Source organism: Pangasianodon hypophthalmus, chromosome 9 (assembly GCF_027358585.1).
Source record: "Pangasianodon hypophthalmus isolate fPanHyp1 chromosome 9, fPanHyp1.pri, whole genome shotgun sequence".
Classification (NCBI taxonomy): Eukaryota; Metazoa; Chordata; class Actinopteri; order Siluriformes; family Pangasiidae; genus Pangasianodon; species Pangasianodon hypophthalmus.
The window spans coordinates 9221325-9237837 of NC_069718.1; the positions used below are offsets into that span (position 1 = coordinate 9221325).

At 39.8% G+C, this 16513-nt stretch overlaps 1 protein-coding gene across 5 annotated transcripts; it reads right to left on the reverse strand.

The window, feature by feature from the left end:
* Window positions 1-6546: 6546 nt before the first annotated feature.
* myoz3a (myozenin 3a) lies at window positions 6547-15970 on the reverse strand. 5 transcript variants are annotated; one of them, XM_026919120.3, is made up of 6 exons: window positions 15816-15970; window positions 15251-15336; window positions 14383-14543; window positions 9842-10004; window positions 8581-8761; window positions 7234-7562 (listed from the first exon to the last, which is right to left on the reverse strand). In XM_026919120.3, the coding sequence occupies exons 2-6, from the start codon at window positions 15324-15326 to the stop codon at window positions 7379-7381; spliced, it is 765 nt and encodes a 254-aa protein (XP_026774921.2). In that variant the 5' UTR covers window positions 15327-15336; window positions 15816-15970; the 3' UTR covers window positions 7234-7378. The 5 variants fall into 5 exon arrangements, with proteins under 5 accessions (XP_053092743.1, XP_053092741.1, XP_026774921.2 ...); XM_053236767.1 differs by having other exon boundaries at window positions 9914-10004; window positions 15816-15969; XM_053236769.1 differs by lacking the exon at window positions 15816-15970 and adding an exon at window positions 14988-15118.
* Window positions 15971-16513: the final 543 nt, after the last annotated feature.

Consider the following 16513-nt stretch of genomic DNA (forward strand, 5'->3'; position numbering starts at 1 on the left):
TTATTTTAACAAGTAAACTTGTCTAAAATGTGTACATGTTGAAGAGAGTATCATCTGGAACAAATTCCATAGTTTTTTCACAATAAATTAACAGAATTAATAGTTTCAATCTTCCATTTTTTTTTTTTTTTTTTAGCCCAAAGCAAAGTATGACTTAAAGAGAATTAAAGGTAAATACTGTACATGTGTATAATTGACTGTGTGTGTCATCCTTAGATCTGTGCTCAGCCCTGCAACATGTTCCAGTGGTGTCCGGGGGTGCGAATGTGATTTAAGAAGATGGAGGTGTGTCAGACATGCAGCAAGCTGAAGAATGTGTGTCTGACATGCCTGCTAGGTCTGGAGTATGGTGAGTTCAGGGTCAAGACCTCTCCACTAAAATCTACAGGTCACTCTTTAAGCCTCTGTCAGGAGAATGCCTATTCCAGTGATGTAGTCATGGCTTTATGTACTTTTAAAAACAGGCTGTTTGTGTATACTAACATCTGATGATGAGTCTAGTCACAGTACACTCACTGCTACATTCAATGTGCACAGTATTGTTATCCTGGGATATTTTCACCACTCCTATATTTTATTCTAAAGGAAGTATAGTAAAAATACATCAGTACAGTAAAATAACAGCAATGAGTTACTGGTACCACCGCAAAGCTGAATATTTTCCAATAACAACATGTCCCGAAAAAGTTTTATTGCTCTTACACCACAGCAATTTGTCAAAGATTACACTTATTATTTATTAATTGTTAAAGAACAACATACCTTTAACCATTTATAGTTACATTTAATGTTGTGGAATGTCCTAGAGAAAAGTTAGTTCCTGTTAATACTTATGTTGTCCTTCCCAAACAAGTGTCTTTTTCACTCTCTTGAAAACACTAAGACAAAAAAATTCAGCTTTGTCTTGTTAAAAAACAGAAAGCGTAGCATCCTCCATCCTGAAGACTCTGTGTTTTCTGCGTTTCAGACTCTCACTTAGTGCTGCTAGGGAATGAGTGCTGCTAGGCCAGGTTTTTTTTTTAACTTGTAAGATTAAATTTGCATTTGTAAGAGTGGGCTAAAGGATTACTTTTTATTCTTATTGGTGTAATGACATGTACTCTCATTGCATTACATTCAGCTCTGTTTTTTCACCACATTTTGTCTGTGGCTGAATATCAAATAGCGTACACTTCATGTAGTGCACTACACAGGGTGCATAAGGTAATTATGTTGTATCCTAGGTAAAGTGCCTGAGATTGCATATTGATTTTAAAATGAAAAGTTTGGATGTATCAGTGTAATGTAATAATCTCCTGCTGAATGTTGGTACCATTTTGTAAGTGCAGTATTATTTTCCACTATTGTAATTAAACATGTGTGTGTGAGACGCAAGGCAGTGGCTGGTTTGGGTGTCAGTCCCAAACAGTCCCAAACAGTATTTACTTTCTGAGAAATCTATAGTGTCTGTAATGGTGTATGAGTAACAATTTTTTTTCCTTTTTCCTGCTTCCCTGTGCAGGTCTTCCCAATCAAGTGAGGGACGCAATGCTTTCCGTAAAAGACGCCATGCCTATAGCCAGATGTCAACAAGGAGTATTACACACAGAGCATGGAGAGAGAGAGAGAGAGAGAGAGAGAGAGAGAGAAGTGAGGTTTATTTGGTATATAGTTCTAAATGGTTTCTTTACTGTTTCTCAATGAGATAACTGAATATGATCATTTGTAACAGATGATTTCATGTATATTGTATGTTGAATTGCTGGTCTTCTTGTTACCCTGCATTTAAACTAGCAAGTGATTGGGTAGGTGGGTGTAGGTGTGGCCTGTCCACCTCTTTTTAAATTTTATTAAGTAACAGTAGTAGCTAAAATGCATACTCTCTACTGCATGGTACACAGTATAAACACTGCCACATTATGCACAATACATTGCATTATACTTTATACACTTTCTGCGAAGGCTGAGGAAAGAACATCTTCCACCCTCCATCCTCACCACGTTCTACAGAGGGACTATCGAGAGCATCCTGAGCAGCTGCATCACTGCAAGACCCTGCAGCGGATAGTGAGGACAGCTGAGAAGATCATCGGGGTCTCTCTTCCCTCCATCACAGACATTTACACCTCTCGCTGCATCCGCAAAGCCACCAGCTTTGTGGATGATCCCACACACCCCTCACACACACTCTTCACACTCCTGCCGTCTGGAAAACGGTACCGAAGCATTCGGGCCCTCACAACCAGACTGTGCAACAGTTTCTTCCCTCATGCCATCAGACTCCTAAATACCTAGAACTGGACTGAAGGAACACACACACACACACACACACACACACACACATATATACACACACAACTGAACTGGTCCAAAGGAACTCACGCATACATACATACATACATATATATACACACAACAGAACATCCTCTATGCACATGCACTGCACATGTTTTGCACATGTTTTATTATTGCTGCTACTTCTATGTTTACACTGTTTACACTACCTCAGCTGTAATATTTGCACTACTGTCACTTTATCACTTTCAACAGGACTGTGTACTGGTCGGCGTCATAGTTATGTACTGTCTGTTCTGTCTTGTGCTGTCTGCACATGTTTGCACTTGTGCACTTTACGTTTAATTTATGTAATTTATGTAGTCCCCGTAGTTCTGTGTTGTTCTGTGTTGTCTTATGTGGCACCTTGGTCCTGGAGAAACGTTGTTTCGTTTCACTGTGCACTTGTATATGGCTGAAATGACAATAAACTCCACCTGACTTGACTTGACTTATACTTATATCTCTGAATGATTGATTACTAATTGCTGAATTTGTCTGTCTCAGACCCAGAACTCAGATGGCATGAGGCCAGTGGGTTTGCCAGGCAGAACGCCAGGACACAATGACATGCTGCTGAAACTCAGTCGCAGCATGCCCTACTACAAGAGAATCCGCCTCCACATCTGCTCCTTCTGCATGAAAGGCGTATGTAAGAGAGGAGAAAAATGCCTTTACTGGTGAGTGTAGAACATTCCTCCACCCTGTGTGAGTCTGCATGTTATCCCTGTGTTTCAGGGTTTCCTCCATGTACTCCGGTTTCCTCTCCCAGTCCAAAGACATATATTGTAGGAAGACTGGCATTTCCAAATTGTCCATAGTGGGTGAATGGGTGTGTGAGTGTGCATACAATTGTGCCCTGTGATGGGCTGGTTCCCCATCCAGGGTGTCCCGCATCTTATGCCCTGAGTCCCCTGGGATAGGCTCCAGGCTCCCCCTCGACCCTGTGTAGGATAAGCGGTACAGAGAATGGATGGATGGATGGATAGTATTAGTAATGGATCCTAATTATCCTGGGTTATCACTGTACACTTGTCCCCAAACAGTAATTTACACAATTTCTTTCTGACCTTCTAGGGCACTTGTCCTCTATTAAGCAGCTGTTTGTTATTATATGATGTATTATCTAAAGATAATAGTATCTTTACTATAACTTGAAAAGTTAGGTTTTAATGTCTGTCTGTATAAATAGAGCCTGTCTTGAGTAAATCTGTAATGCATGCAACCATACACATGGTGGCGATATAGAGCTGGGCATTAAAAGCATAACAAGCCACTATAAAGGCAAATATAGTGAGAATATTCTATTATTATTATTTCGTGCTTGTATTTCATAAAGAATGGTTCAACTCAAGGACCTTTAATCACAAGCGCTGAAATGAAATGAATATTGCAAAGTCTTTTAAATATTTTTGTTTCATTAAATATTAAAAGTCCTGTCACATGATGCATGGCCTATTGATTGTGTGTTACAGGATAATAAATAATGAATACTAGTTATACACAGTTCAGAAATTGGGTGTGCACATTAAATGAGGATCATTATTACGCCACCCGCGAGCATGTCTAGAATTCTAAACAGAATTCAGCTGAAATTTATAACAGTTGAGCATAAAATTCTGTGCTTATAAAGCTCGAGATAAGCAACTAAGATGACTGAATGGTGACAAACAGTTACTTTTTAATGTTTAACCTTAGTGATTAGTTTATGAGTATAAATAATAACCACTTCAAGTGTTTACTTCAAGTACCACTTTTGACAAGCGACACCAGATTCAGAACATCTGTTTGAACTTGGAGCAGAGAATAAATGTATACTTAAAAAAAAAAAAAAGTCCCTTCATTAATCAAATAAAGGTGTAAAAAAGTCTGTGTAAACTCCTTTCTCGATGAACTGCCTTCTGGCAAATAATTTTGCATAAATGCATGTGATTGGCCTGAAAAAAAGAACTGCTATAGACAAATGTACACAGACTTGCACATTTGCATTATTCCTTGTTTTTATTTTATTCATTTTTAAGATTTTTAAGAAAGAAATCTTATTAGCCAATGGTATATATTACTGCTGATTATTTTGGTTTAACACTTAAAACTATATTTTAAAAAATTGCAAAACATCTATGATGGTAACGAATGGAAGATTTTAGAAAAGAAGCTTTAGAAAAGCATTAGAAAAGAACTTTGACAGTGTTGACAAAAAGAGTGTATCTTTTTATCCTTGCAGGAACCATTTCTACCAGTTTGGAGAGAGTCACTCTATTACACTGGTGCAGAGGCAGCAGTGTACATTCATTCAGTTCACTACCTGAGCACGCTCCTGGGAAATCCTTCAACTAACTCATCATTAACGGCTTCAGGCTCACTGTCAGATGGGTCTGCTCTCAGGAAGCTAGGGGTACAAGTGTTAAAGAGGACTACAGTGAGATGGGGTCCAGGCTGGAGCATCTGCCTAGTCTGCCTGCAGGTATGACTGTGTGTGTCCATCAGTGCACTATAGTTGAGCGACATGAACTTGTATGAATGCTTTGCATTATTTAGCTGCATACGTTAACTTGGACCCAAGCAACTCTCTTCCTGTGCTGAACCAGTGACTACCCCACCTCCTAACCGCCTACCACCACATATAAGGCATATGCACACACACACAATCATACACAATCATAAATTCAATTATTCCAACATTGTTTGGTGGGCTTCAGAGACTTTAAATGAATTTTGAAGAAGTCTGGTTGACGTCTGATATTGAATAACTGCATGACTTGGTGCATAGCAATTCCTTTACTGACTAGCATGCCTGGCCTATAATTCTGTAAAGATCATGTTGAATAAGGAGTCAATTTAACACACGTAGAGGTAAATGTGTGATTTCCTCACACAGTAAATATCATGCCTTAATTAAGTTGTTGGCTAGCTACGTGCCATAGAGAAATGGATATAACTCCATTCATTTCATTTTGTAATCAGACACTGATGTCCATGATGAGTCCAAGTCCCAAATAGAGTTCTGTGCTTCAAGATGTAGGATGTAGTATACGTACATAATTTAAGAAATATCATTTAATGTTAAGAATTAGGTAGGTACCCTTTTTACAAAATTATAAACATTTATTCCATTTTAGTCCACCAGTGTTTATGAAATTAACTCCAAGTCAAGCCCCATGTCATGGATAAGTCAAGGTACATGTCATGAAAATGTGAAGAAGAAAAGCACTTCAGAGAGGAGGATAGAAGACAGTTCAGAAAAGTCACTCACTGAAGCAGAAACATCAGTTTTAATACAACTATACTTTCATACGCTGCTACACTTCATTTATATGCTGCTACATGATACGCAGAGACTAGAAGCTCCACCTCCTGAGGATTTTCAGCCTATCAGGTGTGGGGCGGGAGCACACCAGGAAAGACTGTAATATGGCTGTGGGTGGAAATGGTGGTATGGCGTCATACGGAAAATGATGCCTCAGTGTTTACAAATCTTGTTGATATGATGGCTTCATATTGCTGTTTTATATTTATGCCTGACTTCTCATACTTGCCCATGATGGGAGGGGAAATATGCTGTGAAATTTATTCCATTAGCATTGAGACTGAACTAAATGTACACTTGTTAATCTTTTTTTAAATATGTAGACATTATCAAATTATTTAAACAGACCTCTCCCTAGTGTTAATGTCTGAGATTGTGGGCATGGAGATTCCTCTTGGAACAAGACACATCCTGGATCGCACCCACGAAGGGCTTGACAATAACCTACTGAGAAAGCACTACACTGTCGGAGGGGAGTTGGGCCTAATTACCACTCGCCCGTTGGACTAAACATTGCTGGACTAAGCATTATTACACTCTGTACTGGTGTTGATAATTATGCATTTTCAGATATTTAATATTGTGCTATGCTCATGTAAAATAAATACAAAGATGGACCTTGCACTTTTTTGTTTGGAGGGAAAACAGCCCTGTCACTTCCGGTTTCCTTGTACATGTCTCTCAACAAACAGCTGTCAATGACAGGTATTGACAATGCCAGTGCTAATAGTTTTTCCCCTTTTCTACCCTTTGCTTACTTTACAAGCAATTACAATACATTGTGGGAAAGACAAGCTTCATACCTAAACACATTAAATATGTTTATATTAATATCTGTGATGTGTGCTTAGCGATTTTGATTCTAATTTGTTAGCTGGTGCTGTATTTCTGTTAGCGGTTGTGTGCCACACTGACATCACAAGGAGACAGTTACAATGGTGTTTAATAGGAGAAAGTTTTTCAGTAATCCCAGACCTAAGACACAACAGTCAGGTTTTGATCCTAAAAACAAAAGAGCAAGAGTTTCTTTTCTCACTCACCATATTACAGCGATGTTTGTCATTTTAATGAGAAATCCAGCATAAAGTATTGGAGACAGCATACGCTGGACTCAAAGTTCCAGAATGCAATGCAGCTATACGACATAGTTGTGATGATAGCTCAGCTAATGCATGATCTATGAGATGGCCAAACTTTGGAACCTCATCTGTTTGAGCAGATTGACCAGGAAAGGAGGTGAGAAAGCTAGACAGACTAAAGGATTAAAGTGCTGCTGCATCACTCTCTTTAGGTAGAGATGCGAGAGCTAAATACCACAGGTGTTATTATTAACAGGCAGTCAGTGGCATTGTGGGTAATGTACAAAACCATTAAATGACGTAAAAATAGATCAACATGTAGATGAAAGAAGTTTAAACTAAAAAATTTCAACTCAGAATTTAATTATAAACTAAATCTTAACACCGTTTGAATAAATTAATTTTGTTTGTTATATAACAGTGCATACGTCTTAAGCTTTTAGGCTAAGGTTACTGCCTACTACAAAGATTCAACCTTTCTCCCAAAGACCTACATTATCCCAGTTAGCATCCCAGTTCTAGCTTTATGACTGGTTAGCCATGGTTAAAATCAGATATTCTGCCATCTGCAGCAAACCCAGAGTTAGTGACTATGATCAAAAGGCACCAGAACAGTGAGTACCACAGGCTCTCAGCTGTAAGTAAACTGTAGACAGATGGGGCTTTGACCCCGATGGACTCAGAGTTCGTTAGACTCGGGTAAGTAACCAGTGGCCCAGCCGCGAGGTGCTCTGTTGAAGTTGGGCCGTTTGACCATCCTGTCCACTGTGGAGCCTGGCAAATTCTGGGACTCCGTTGCTTCAAAGCTGATGGTGGGAATAACCCTCTTACTGTGCATGGGACCCCCAAATGGCATTGCAACTCTGAGAGGGGAAAAGACAGGGATAGATATGAGATTTTTATTTTGTGATTCATTTTCTGTTTTATTTGTTTTACTTAACTTTCTCTTCAGCATACAAACAGTGCAAGTGGACCCTGGTAGTACACATCTGTAGAGCACAGGTTCCCAGCCCTGGTCCTTATTTTACTTAGCTAATCAGGCGTGTTGGGAGCAGGGAAAATGCTAAAACCTGCAGATCAAGGGTACTCCAGGACCAGGGTTGAGAACCTGTTCTATAGAGAATACAGCAGCGATCCATCCTGAAATGACTACTTTCACCACCTTCCACACCATCACCTGGAACAATGACAACTGGTGTGCTAATGTGGAGGCTCTGAAAGACTTGAGAGGGAAACCTACAGTCCATGACTCTTCTGTTTTTAACATGTCCTTGGTGTCTATTTCCACTCTGAGAGACTTTGATTCCAGAAAGACATCACAGAAAAGCCAAGGATAGAGGGGCCAGCGTTAACTCCACAGATATCTGGAGATCACAATCTGATAGCATTGGTATCTGGTGGGTCTATTTAGAGCAGATAATCACCATGGACGAAGTATCACTGAGCCAAAACCCCTAACTGACCCCTGTCGCCACTTCTCTTCACACTATCTGCATTTGGCTTTTGTGGAGAATAAACCTTGGTCACTTACTGTCAGCCTCCTCTGATGAAGTGGTTATTTTAAGACCTTCTTCTCAATGATTTTTTAGCCCTACATGGAGGGTGGCAAAATGTGCCTTGCCTATGAGTCTGATGCCAGTGTGGCTTGTATTTCTCAGAAGCTTTGTCCTTCAGCTTGCAGTTGTCAGTCAATCCTAATTTCTAATTTTGGCTTTTTGATGGTTTCTGGAAGACAATCCTTAAGGGGATCCACATGTTGTTGCTGAAGCATATCAGATGTGCTAGTATAAATATAAAGTTGTTGATTGTTTGTTCCGTTTCCCTTCTAGTGGATGTATGCAGATCACAGTTTGATGGGAATCTGAGAGTTTGGTCACATACCTGTTGAAGCATCTGTAGTTTGCAGGCTGAAGTTTCTCTGGTTGAGGGACCTGTGGGTTTAGGGAGGACAGAAGCTCCTCGTTGCCCCTCAGTGCCTCTCTCCACGGTGAGCAGTAGGATTTGGGGATTACTGTAATGTTGAACCTTTCACGAGGAATTTCTTTTAAAGGGCCAGAGTAGCCTGTAAGTGGTGGTACCAGAGAAGCACAGATTTCATTTCCCAAACCGTTGTAGTGAACTCTACCTTCAGTGGTACTGCAGAGTATAATCATAGTATGACCCATTCCAGTTGTGGATGGGCACAGCACTAAATTTCAACACTTTTGGGGAAGCTCTAAACTTTTCATGTAGAATAATGTTGCAGCAGTTCATCACAGATCATCTTGAGTCCAGAAAACCTTCATAGACTGTAAATTGTGCAGAGTTGTAGCTCTATGAGTGTGACCAAAATAACCCAAGACAATGTGAAGGAGTATCACTATCTTTTACCATAATCATAGCAAATATCTGACAATTCAGTGCATATGTCCCTTGTAAGCAGTTTTCCCCCAGCAACCTCTTACGAACATGATCTCACTTTAACAGATCCATTAGAAGATTAGATGAGCCTGTCATGCATGCTGTACTGGCTTAGCTTAAACGTTCAGTGTGAGTCATACTAACCCTCACTCTGGACCTCATATAGTTCACCACACAGAAAGAAGAGATGGAGGTTTTTAAGGGTTACAGAGGGAACACTAATTAGTTTATATTTATCTTATAATGTGAGTCTGTGAGCTCATATAGAATGAATGCAAGCATATGTGTTAAGTGAAAGTCATTTGACTGTAAAGTAATATAGTAACCTAACTGATGTGGCTATATGGTTTATTCAAGGTAGCTAGTGCACAGGATTTGCAGTAGCTATATTACAAATGTTTCCTTGAACCTTTCTTATTTTCGTAAATTTTTCAAAATCTCATAATTTATTCATTCAATTTTTAATCAACATTACTATACAAAAAGGCACTGTTATTGTAGCAGCAGAGTTAAAGAAACCTTCATAAGCTGCTATGCTTCAAATCTATTTATGAATCCCCAGAGACATAAAAACATTAAAGCAATGCTTCACCCAAAACTGCTAACAAGGCTTCTAAAGAGAGAAGGCTAATAGGGAGCAGTTAGCATCATCTAAAAATATGCTCTCCAGCCCCCTGCATTCGCCGTTAGCAGTTATCGATTGTGGGCGAAGTATTTCTTTAATACTGATCCATTGCTCTACCTGGAGCAAGGATGCTGGGGCTGCCTTTCTTGGAGACAGTTTCCATCAGAGTGGTAACCAGACTATGTTTACCGGCTACGGGGTATGCCGTGTTCTCCTTCCCTCCTTGGGCCTGTGATGCTGACTGGACCTGGCTCTGGGCCTGCATCTGGTCCAGGCCATCCTAAGGAAAAACAGCCATTATTAGATTATTTTCTAATTATTTACTAATTTTCTAATTAATTTCTAAATTATGAATAGATCTTTTTTTTTTTTTGCAAGGCCTATGGCAACTGATTAATGCAAGTTTACCAAATACATACAATAAGAATGGATGGACTGTTTCATTAACATGTTGTGTGGTCTAACGTTCAGCAGGATTCTGCAAATAAGTTGAATTTGCAAGGTGCCCATTTTAGCCTTTTGTTAGAGTTTCATAGTTTCATGACCTCTAATCGAGATTCAGCTCATGTGCAGAGGTTGGCTCTTGGTTATATTTACGTATTTAAGCTGTGCATTCACTTAATACCATTCATGTTCCACTGTAACTCTGCCTGGGGAACTACATTGTAAAATGTGAACTGGACATAGCTAGTATTTCACAGTCTTATAGCACTTAAAATAGTCTTCACTTGGGGTCTCATTTATCTATGTTGAGTTCAAATGGTTCTAAATTGTTTGATACACAAAATGTAAAATTCTTGTTTACACATTAAAAGCAGTAACAGATTTCATATTTAATTTTAATTATTGACTTCTAGACCCTTAACTGAACAAACCCCTACATCAAGCACTCATGAGCCAACACATTTGCTGCTTTATTTTCCACAGCTAGCTGCATTGCATCTGTATGATCAGAGGTGTGCGTAAATATACTCAAAACATTAAGCAAATATTTGTTTTGATAAATTTTGAGTTGAATAGTTCATACACATAATTTATGCACATATTTGTAATTATGGACCATTTAAATATTTTTTTTGATTTCCCTGCACAGTGTTTAATCAGATTAAAGCTTTCTTTACTCCTTCATGATTTCAAAGCTATTCAGAAAGAGAACTACTACAATGAAACACAACCTTTGTGTTTCAACAGCTTGATTTAAACTACAGGTTTTTAAACAAAATGTGTTATTACCAAACTTAAACTTGCACTTAAAGTAGCAGCAGTTAAACCAATTCTTAGAAAATTTGGGAGTGATCCTGCCGACATGTCTTATAGGCCTATTTCAAACTTGCCATTCGTTGCTAAGGTTCTTGAGCATGTGGTAGTTGGTCAGCTACAAAATCATTTCTCTGCGAACATTTAGAACATTTTCAATCAGGGTTTAGGTCTGGACATAGTACGGAGAGTGCCCTTTTGAGGGTAATGAATGATCTTCTTGTTGTAGCAGCTTCTGGGGCTTGTGGCATTTTGGTTTTGTTAGGTCTCAGTGCTGCATTCGATACCATTTGCCACACTCTACTACTGGACAGATTACATAAGTGGATTGGTCTTTCTGGTGTAGCTTCAAAATGGTTTGAATCATAAATTTCAGAACGCCCCCAATTTGTCTATTCTGGTGCAAACAGATCTCAGACTGTTCCATTGTGGCAGGGTGTCCCTCAGGGGTTGGTATTGGGTCCTACTCTTTTTAGCGTTTATATGTTGCCTCTTGGGCAGATTATTCAAAAGCATGGTCTGGGTTATCATTGCTATGCAGATGATACCCAGATTCACATTAGTACTCAACCTGATGTTACATCAGCACTTTCAGCTTTATCTGCTTGTTTACTGGAAATACAGACCTGGATGAAACAGAACTTCCTACAGTTTGGGTGTGATTTTTGATGCACAGCTGACTTTTAACACTCATTTTAAGAATGTTACTAAAGTAGCTTTTTATCATCTTCGGAATATTGCACGTATAAGACCGTTTCTCTCTTTGCCGGATGCAGAAAGGCATCATGCCTTCGTGTTTTAACTTACACATCATCCCACAGTCATATCACTCCTGTGCTTTCTCAACTACACTGGCTTCCAGTTCAATCACGTATTGATTTTAAAGCTCTTATCTTAACTTATAAAGCAGTACATGTCCACACCATCTTGGTCTCTCCGCTCTGCTGGTTCTCTTACTCTGTACCAGCCTTGCTGTAAACTCAAAACTATGGGTGGGAGGTCATTCTCTTGTATTGCTCCCAGGTTGTGGAATTCTCTGCCTCTTCCTATTAGGAATGCTCCGTCTTTTGATTGTTTTAAGAACTTACTCAAAACATATCTGTTTAGTGAAGCTTTTAAGTTATAATCTTACAGTTGTTGTTGTCACTGCTGTTATTGTGTTGTCATTGTGATTGCTATTATGGAGTTGTGTTGTTTCTTTTATTGTTGTTTTATACTGTTGTAGCGCCTTGAGTGTAAGAAAGGTGCATTATAAATAAAATTTATTATTACAAGCTAAATGGTGTACCAAATTAAACCAAGCTTTGCTTCATTTTTGTCAAATTGAAGTGTGAGTATTCTTTTTCTGATGCAGATGAGGATGTAGATTCTTCTGTGAGATCGTGGCCAGATAGATAGTTCTCTTTCCCATATATACCCAATGCCATATATATCCTCCTCCCTCCCACAGCACACCACTATTTTAATTCTACTCCTGATGTCTCTAAGCACCTCTTTACCCGCCAACCCATCACCTGTGGCCTGGACCCTTCCAGTCACATCTCCTGCATTTCCACATTTACATGGCCTAACTACTGCAACTCTCTGCTGGTCATCCCACCGACACTCATCTGTGCACTCACCTACATCATCATCAGTACATCATTAATCTCAGATTCCCTTGAGAAGATCCCCTTGAGACCAGTCACTTAACCAAGAATGCCTTGTTGAAACTTGTTGAAAACTTGAGATGTGCAAAAGCTGCCAGCAAGCCAACAATTTCTTATACTGTTAGAGCTGTCTGCAGCCTTTGATATGGTGAACCATTAGATTCTCCAACAAACCTCTCCAACCTTGTTATCACAGGAACTGCCAACCTTTATCCCCTTACAAACAAACCTCTAAACATGCTGTCTTCCACAGAATGACCAGCAGGATTGCCTTCTAAAGAGGACACTCCACTGAGACTGACCTGTTGACTTGTGGATACCCTGCAATCAGCAAGAACTGCAAGTCCACAATTCTTATACTCCTGGATCTATCTCGAACTTTCCATACAGTGGGACATCAGATTCTCCTAACCAGCCTCTTCAACCTTGGCATAACAGGAACTGGTTTGAGTTCTAACTGTCAGGAAGATCCTACAGAGTACTCCCAAGTCAAATGAGGCAATAAAAGGTACACCCCAATAATCTGTTCTTAGCGCTTTCTTCTTCTTACTGTGCACCACTTCATTAGGAGCAGTCATCTGTTATGCTGATGATACTCAGCTCAATGTACTCTTTCCTCTAGAGGTCACATCAGTCACAGCTTACATTTCAGTTGCATATGTTATGAATATCTCAGCCTTGATCAAGCATCTAACTCCAATTTAAACCTTTAAACCCTTAAACCTCTGGCAAATCCTCCAATCCAACACATCTCTGTCACACCTACTACCATAAAGGTCCACCAGGAGCCTTGGGATAACTATTAAAGCCTAACTTGCCCTTATAGAGTACATTGATGTTCTCATCATCCAGGTTTGCTCTGTATGTTATCAGGAAGGTCAGGAATATGCATCTGCAACTAACTTTCCTGATTAATTGATCCAAGTAAAATCCACCATCTTCTACAGCAAATCCCAAATGGCTTCCTATTCATTTTGTTTACACCCTGCATGCAGAGGTTGACATTTGAGTCAGTCATAGATGCACAGCTCCTTGTGCTTTTTTTTGCTTTTGTTTTAAAACATATTCTGGTAAGCATTGCACTCAGACCTCTGTATTTTCACTAAGGTCTTTAGTAGACTTGGCTGTGTTCGAGTGTGTGGGCAGCCATTAAATAAAAAATATGCTCATCTATATATTCACTAAAGCATTATCACACATCTTCCATTAAAACAGATTAATGGAGTCATGTGCTGATAGTTCATGCAAGAGAAATGCAGCATGTTAAGATTAAATGAAATATGGCTGGTTTCATTTCAAAATTCCAGGAGTAGTATTTTAGTCAAGTTAAGTCACGACCCAGTAATCTCCAGAGTATTCCTACTTTCACAGGTAGCGTTATGTGATGAGAAAGTGACACACACAGTTGGATACCGAGAAGCCTGGGTTCAGATTTGTTGCTGATCCGTTGCTGAGCTGTGATGAGCTCTGCTGTTCAGTGGAAAAGCCCTACTTAATTGAATCACTCATCAGGTCTTATATTCCGTCTTGGAACTGTGAGTGAATGATGCATGGTGATTCCACCTCTGTGGTACAATGTATAAAGCTAAACAGTTGTTATTTGTATTTAGGTGATAATGGAATGAGCTACCACTAAATCCCACACAAATGCCAATCCAATGGATAAGAACCAGGTCAGTGTGCTGATACAGTTTAGCTGCAGAGTGTTTGATTCCAAAGCCGTTAATCAGTGTAGCTAAGTTTATGTCTTACATATATGATGGCAGGTGCATCTGCTGTGTTCTCCACTGTGAATCTGTCCACTCTTCTCTGCCTCTCTTGGAACATCCTGGAACCTCTGTTGGATGTCAGATTCAGCTCCTCGATCATTACATCCTTTGGTATGCTGGCCTTCTTCCCTAGATTCAGGCCCTCTGAAATGCATACAAAGCACACACTAACAAATATTCTCTCTATGACTGTTGGACTCGTTCATTTCTTGCTGGACTATAGTGCGAAACCTTTGCTCCTCCCAGCTAATTTGAACATTTTGAAGGCTTGTGTGCCAAAACAGCAGTTTCCCCTGACTTGAGCCTGATCTTGATTAACACTAAAACCACATAAATGGCCCTATTTGAGTGGCACAAAACTCTTTATTATTACTCTGTAGCACAGACCCTGGAATATAAATAGACTGATGGATGAAGAAACTGCCAGGGGGAAAATTGCTTAACAGTGACGTTTTTAATTTTTCAGATTCTCAAGAACTGTGTGGATATATTTCCCACTTTGGAGTCAGATTTAGCTGAGCTCAAGGGGTTGTACAGTGCCAAAAATGGCACAAAGCTGAGGTCACTGGAAAATAACGCAAAACAAACAGGCAAATGTGTGGAGTGTTTCCTTGGCAGTGCTGGCTGCACGGCGGATCCGTCTCCGTTTACAGGGTGTCATGGCACTGGAAGTTGTCTGCTCACGTGACTTTAAAGCATGAGTTTGATCTTGTCTGCCACTGTCAATCAAAGAGAACACTACAAGTAGTGCAAAAGTTTAAGTCGTTGTCACAGAGGAAAACAAAAGTGCTATTTTGGTCACTATCCATTGCTGGCTGGCTCTTTGTTTTCTAGGGGTCTATGTGTCTCACCTCCTCGAGCTTCTCTACTCAGTGCCCGTGCCTGTTGCTGCCACTGTTTGTTCATGTTGTTGTTTGCAGTCTGCATCCTCTCCCCTCTGGACACATACAAAAACACACAAAAAGGACGGAAAAAGCTTGTAATCCTCTTTGCATTTTGATGCAAGTAGATACAGGATAGAGTAATCGGTTTTAATGCGTGCACTCATCTCAAAGTTCTCTCATGGTCTGAACAATTTTTAATGTTTCTGATTATCTCTAAATATTTATTGTGGCTCTGGTGATGATTTTCAAGACAGTCAATGAGTCGTACTAGTACATAACTAGTCCATGCTCTCATTATTCCATTCTGTATTATTTGTAATATTTCCATTCCATCAGGTTAAACACTTCACTAATTTTAATCACTTCACTAACTTTCAAGTTAGTGATGAGCAGATGATTGCTGCTCCTTCTCATCATACTCCTCTCAAAAGGCTGCAGATGAGGAACTCTCCACACACACACACACACACACACACACACACAACAGCTCCTCACACAGTCCAATCAATATGAGATAGTAGCCTCAGCTTACCTGTGTATGAGTGTAGGGTTTAGGGGAAGGCTGGGCACTGAGACGTTGCTCGAGGTCTGTCTGGATCCTGTGTTCAAGAGGGTTTGTATAGACTCAGACAGGCCAATTTCTGTGCTTACATCACCACTGTAATTTTAGCCAAGGCAGCAAGAGGCTATATGGGGTGAGGATTTTCACCCTGACCCACCCTTGTATCCATCATAATAAAAACCTGATCTCTGCTTTACGCAAGTGTGTGTGTGTATATGTGCTCATACCCATTAGGCTGTCCAGAGCTGTGTGCATGTGCATGTGTGTGGACTCTTGAGTCTGTCCAGACTGTCACAGTCACAGCTTGTCCTGAATTTGATCTAGATCTTTCAGATGTACCTTCGCATGTCAGTTAAAAGTTGCCATTTGTGTGTGAATTTATCTATCTAACTGTGTGTGCAAGAGAAAGTATGCAAGGCCATGACCTCTTTGCAGGGACATATCTAGGAACTCTGGCATTCCAGAGGATTCCAAGGATTCCAGAGGATTCCCCATGTGTGGGTTCCACAAGGATTCTTTGGATCTTTAGATACAAGGGTTATGGCTATCTAATGAGGTTCTACCTTTTTCCTAAGACCCCATTAGAGAGGTAGATGGAACCTTTTTATCCAGTTGCCAGCTTCTACACTCTTAAAAGTAAAGATTATTTACAGGTTCTTTGGATTGTT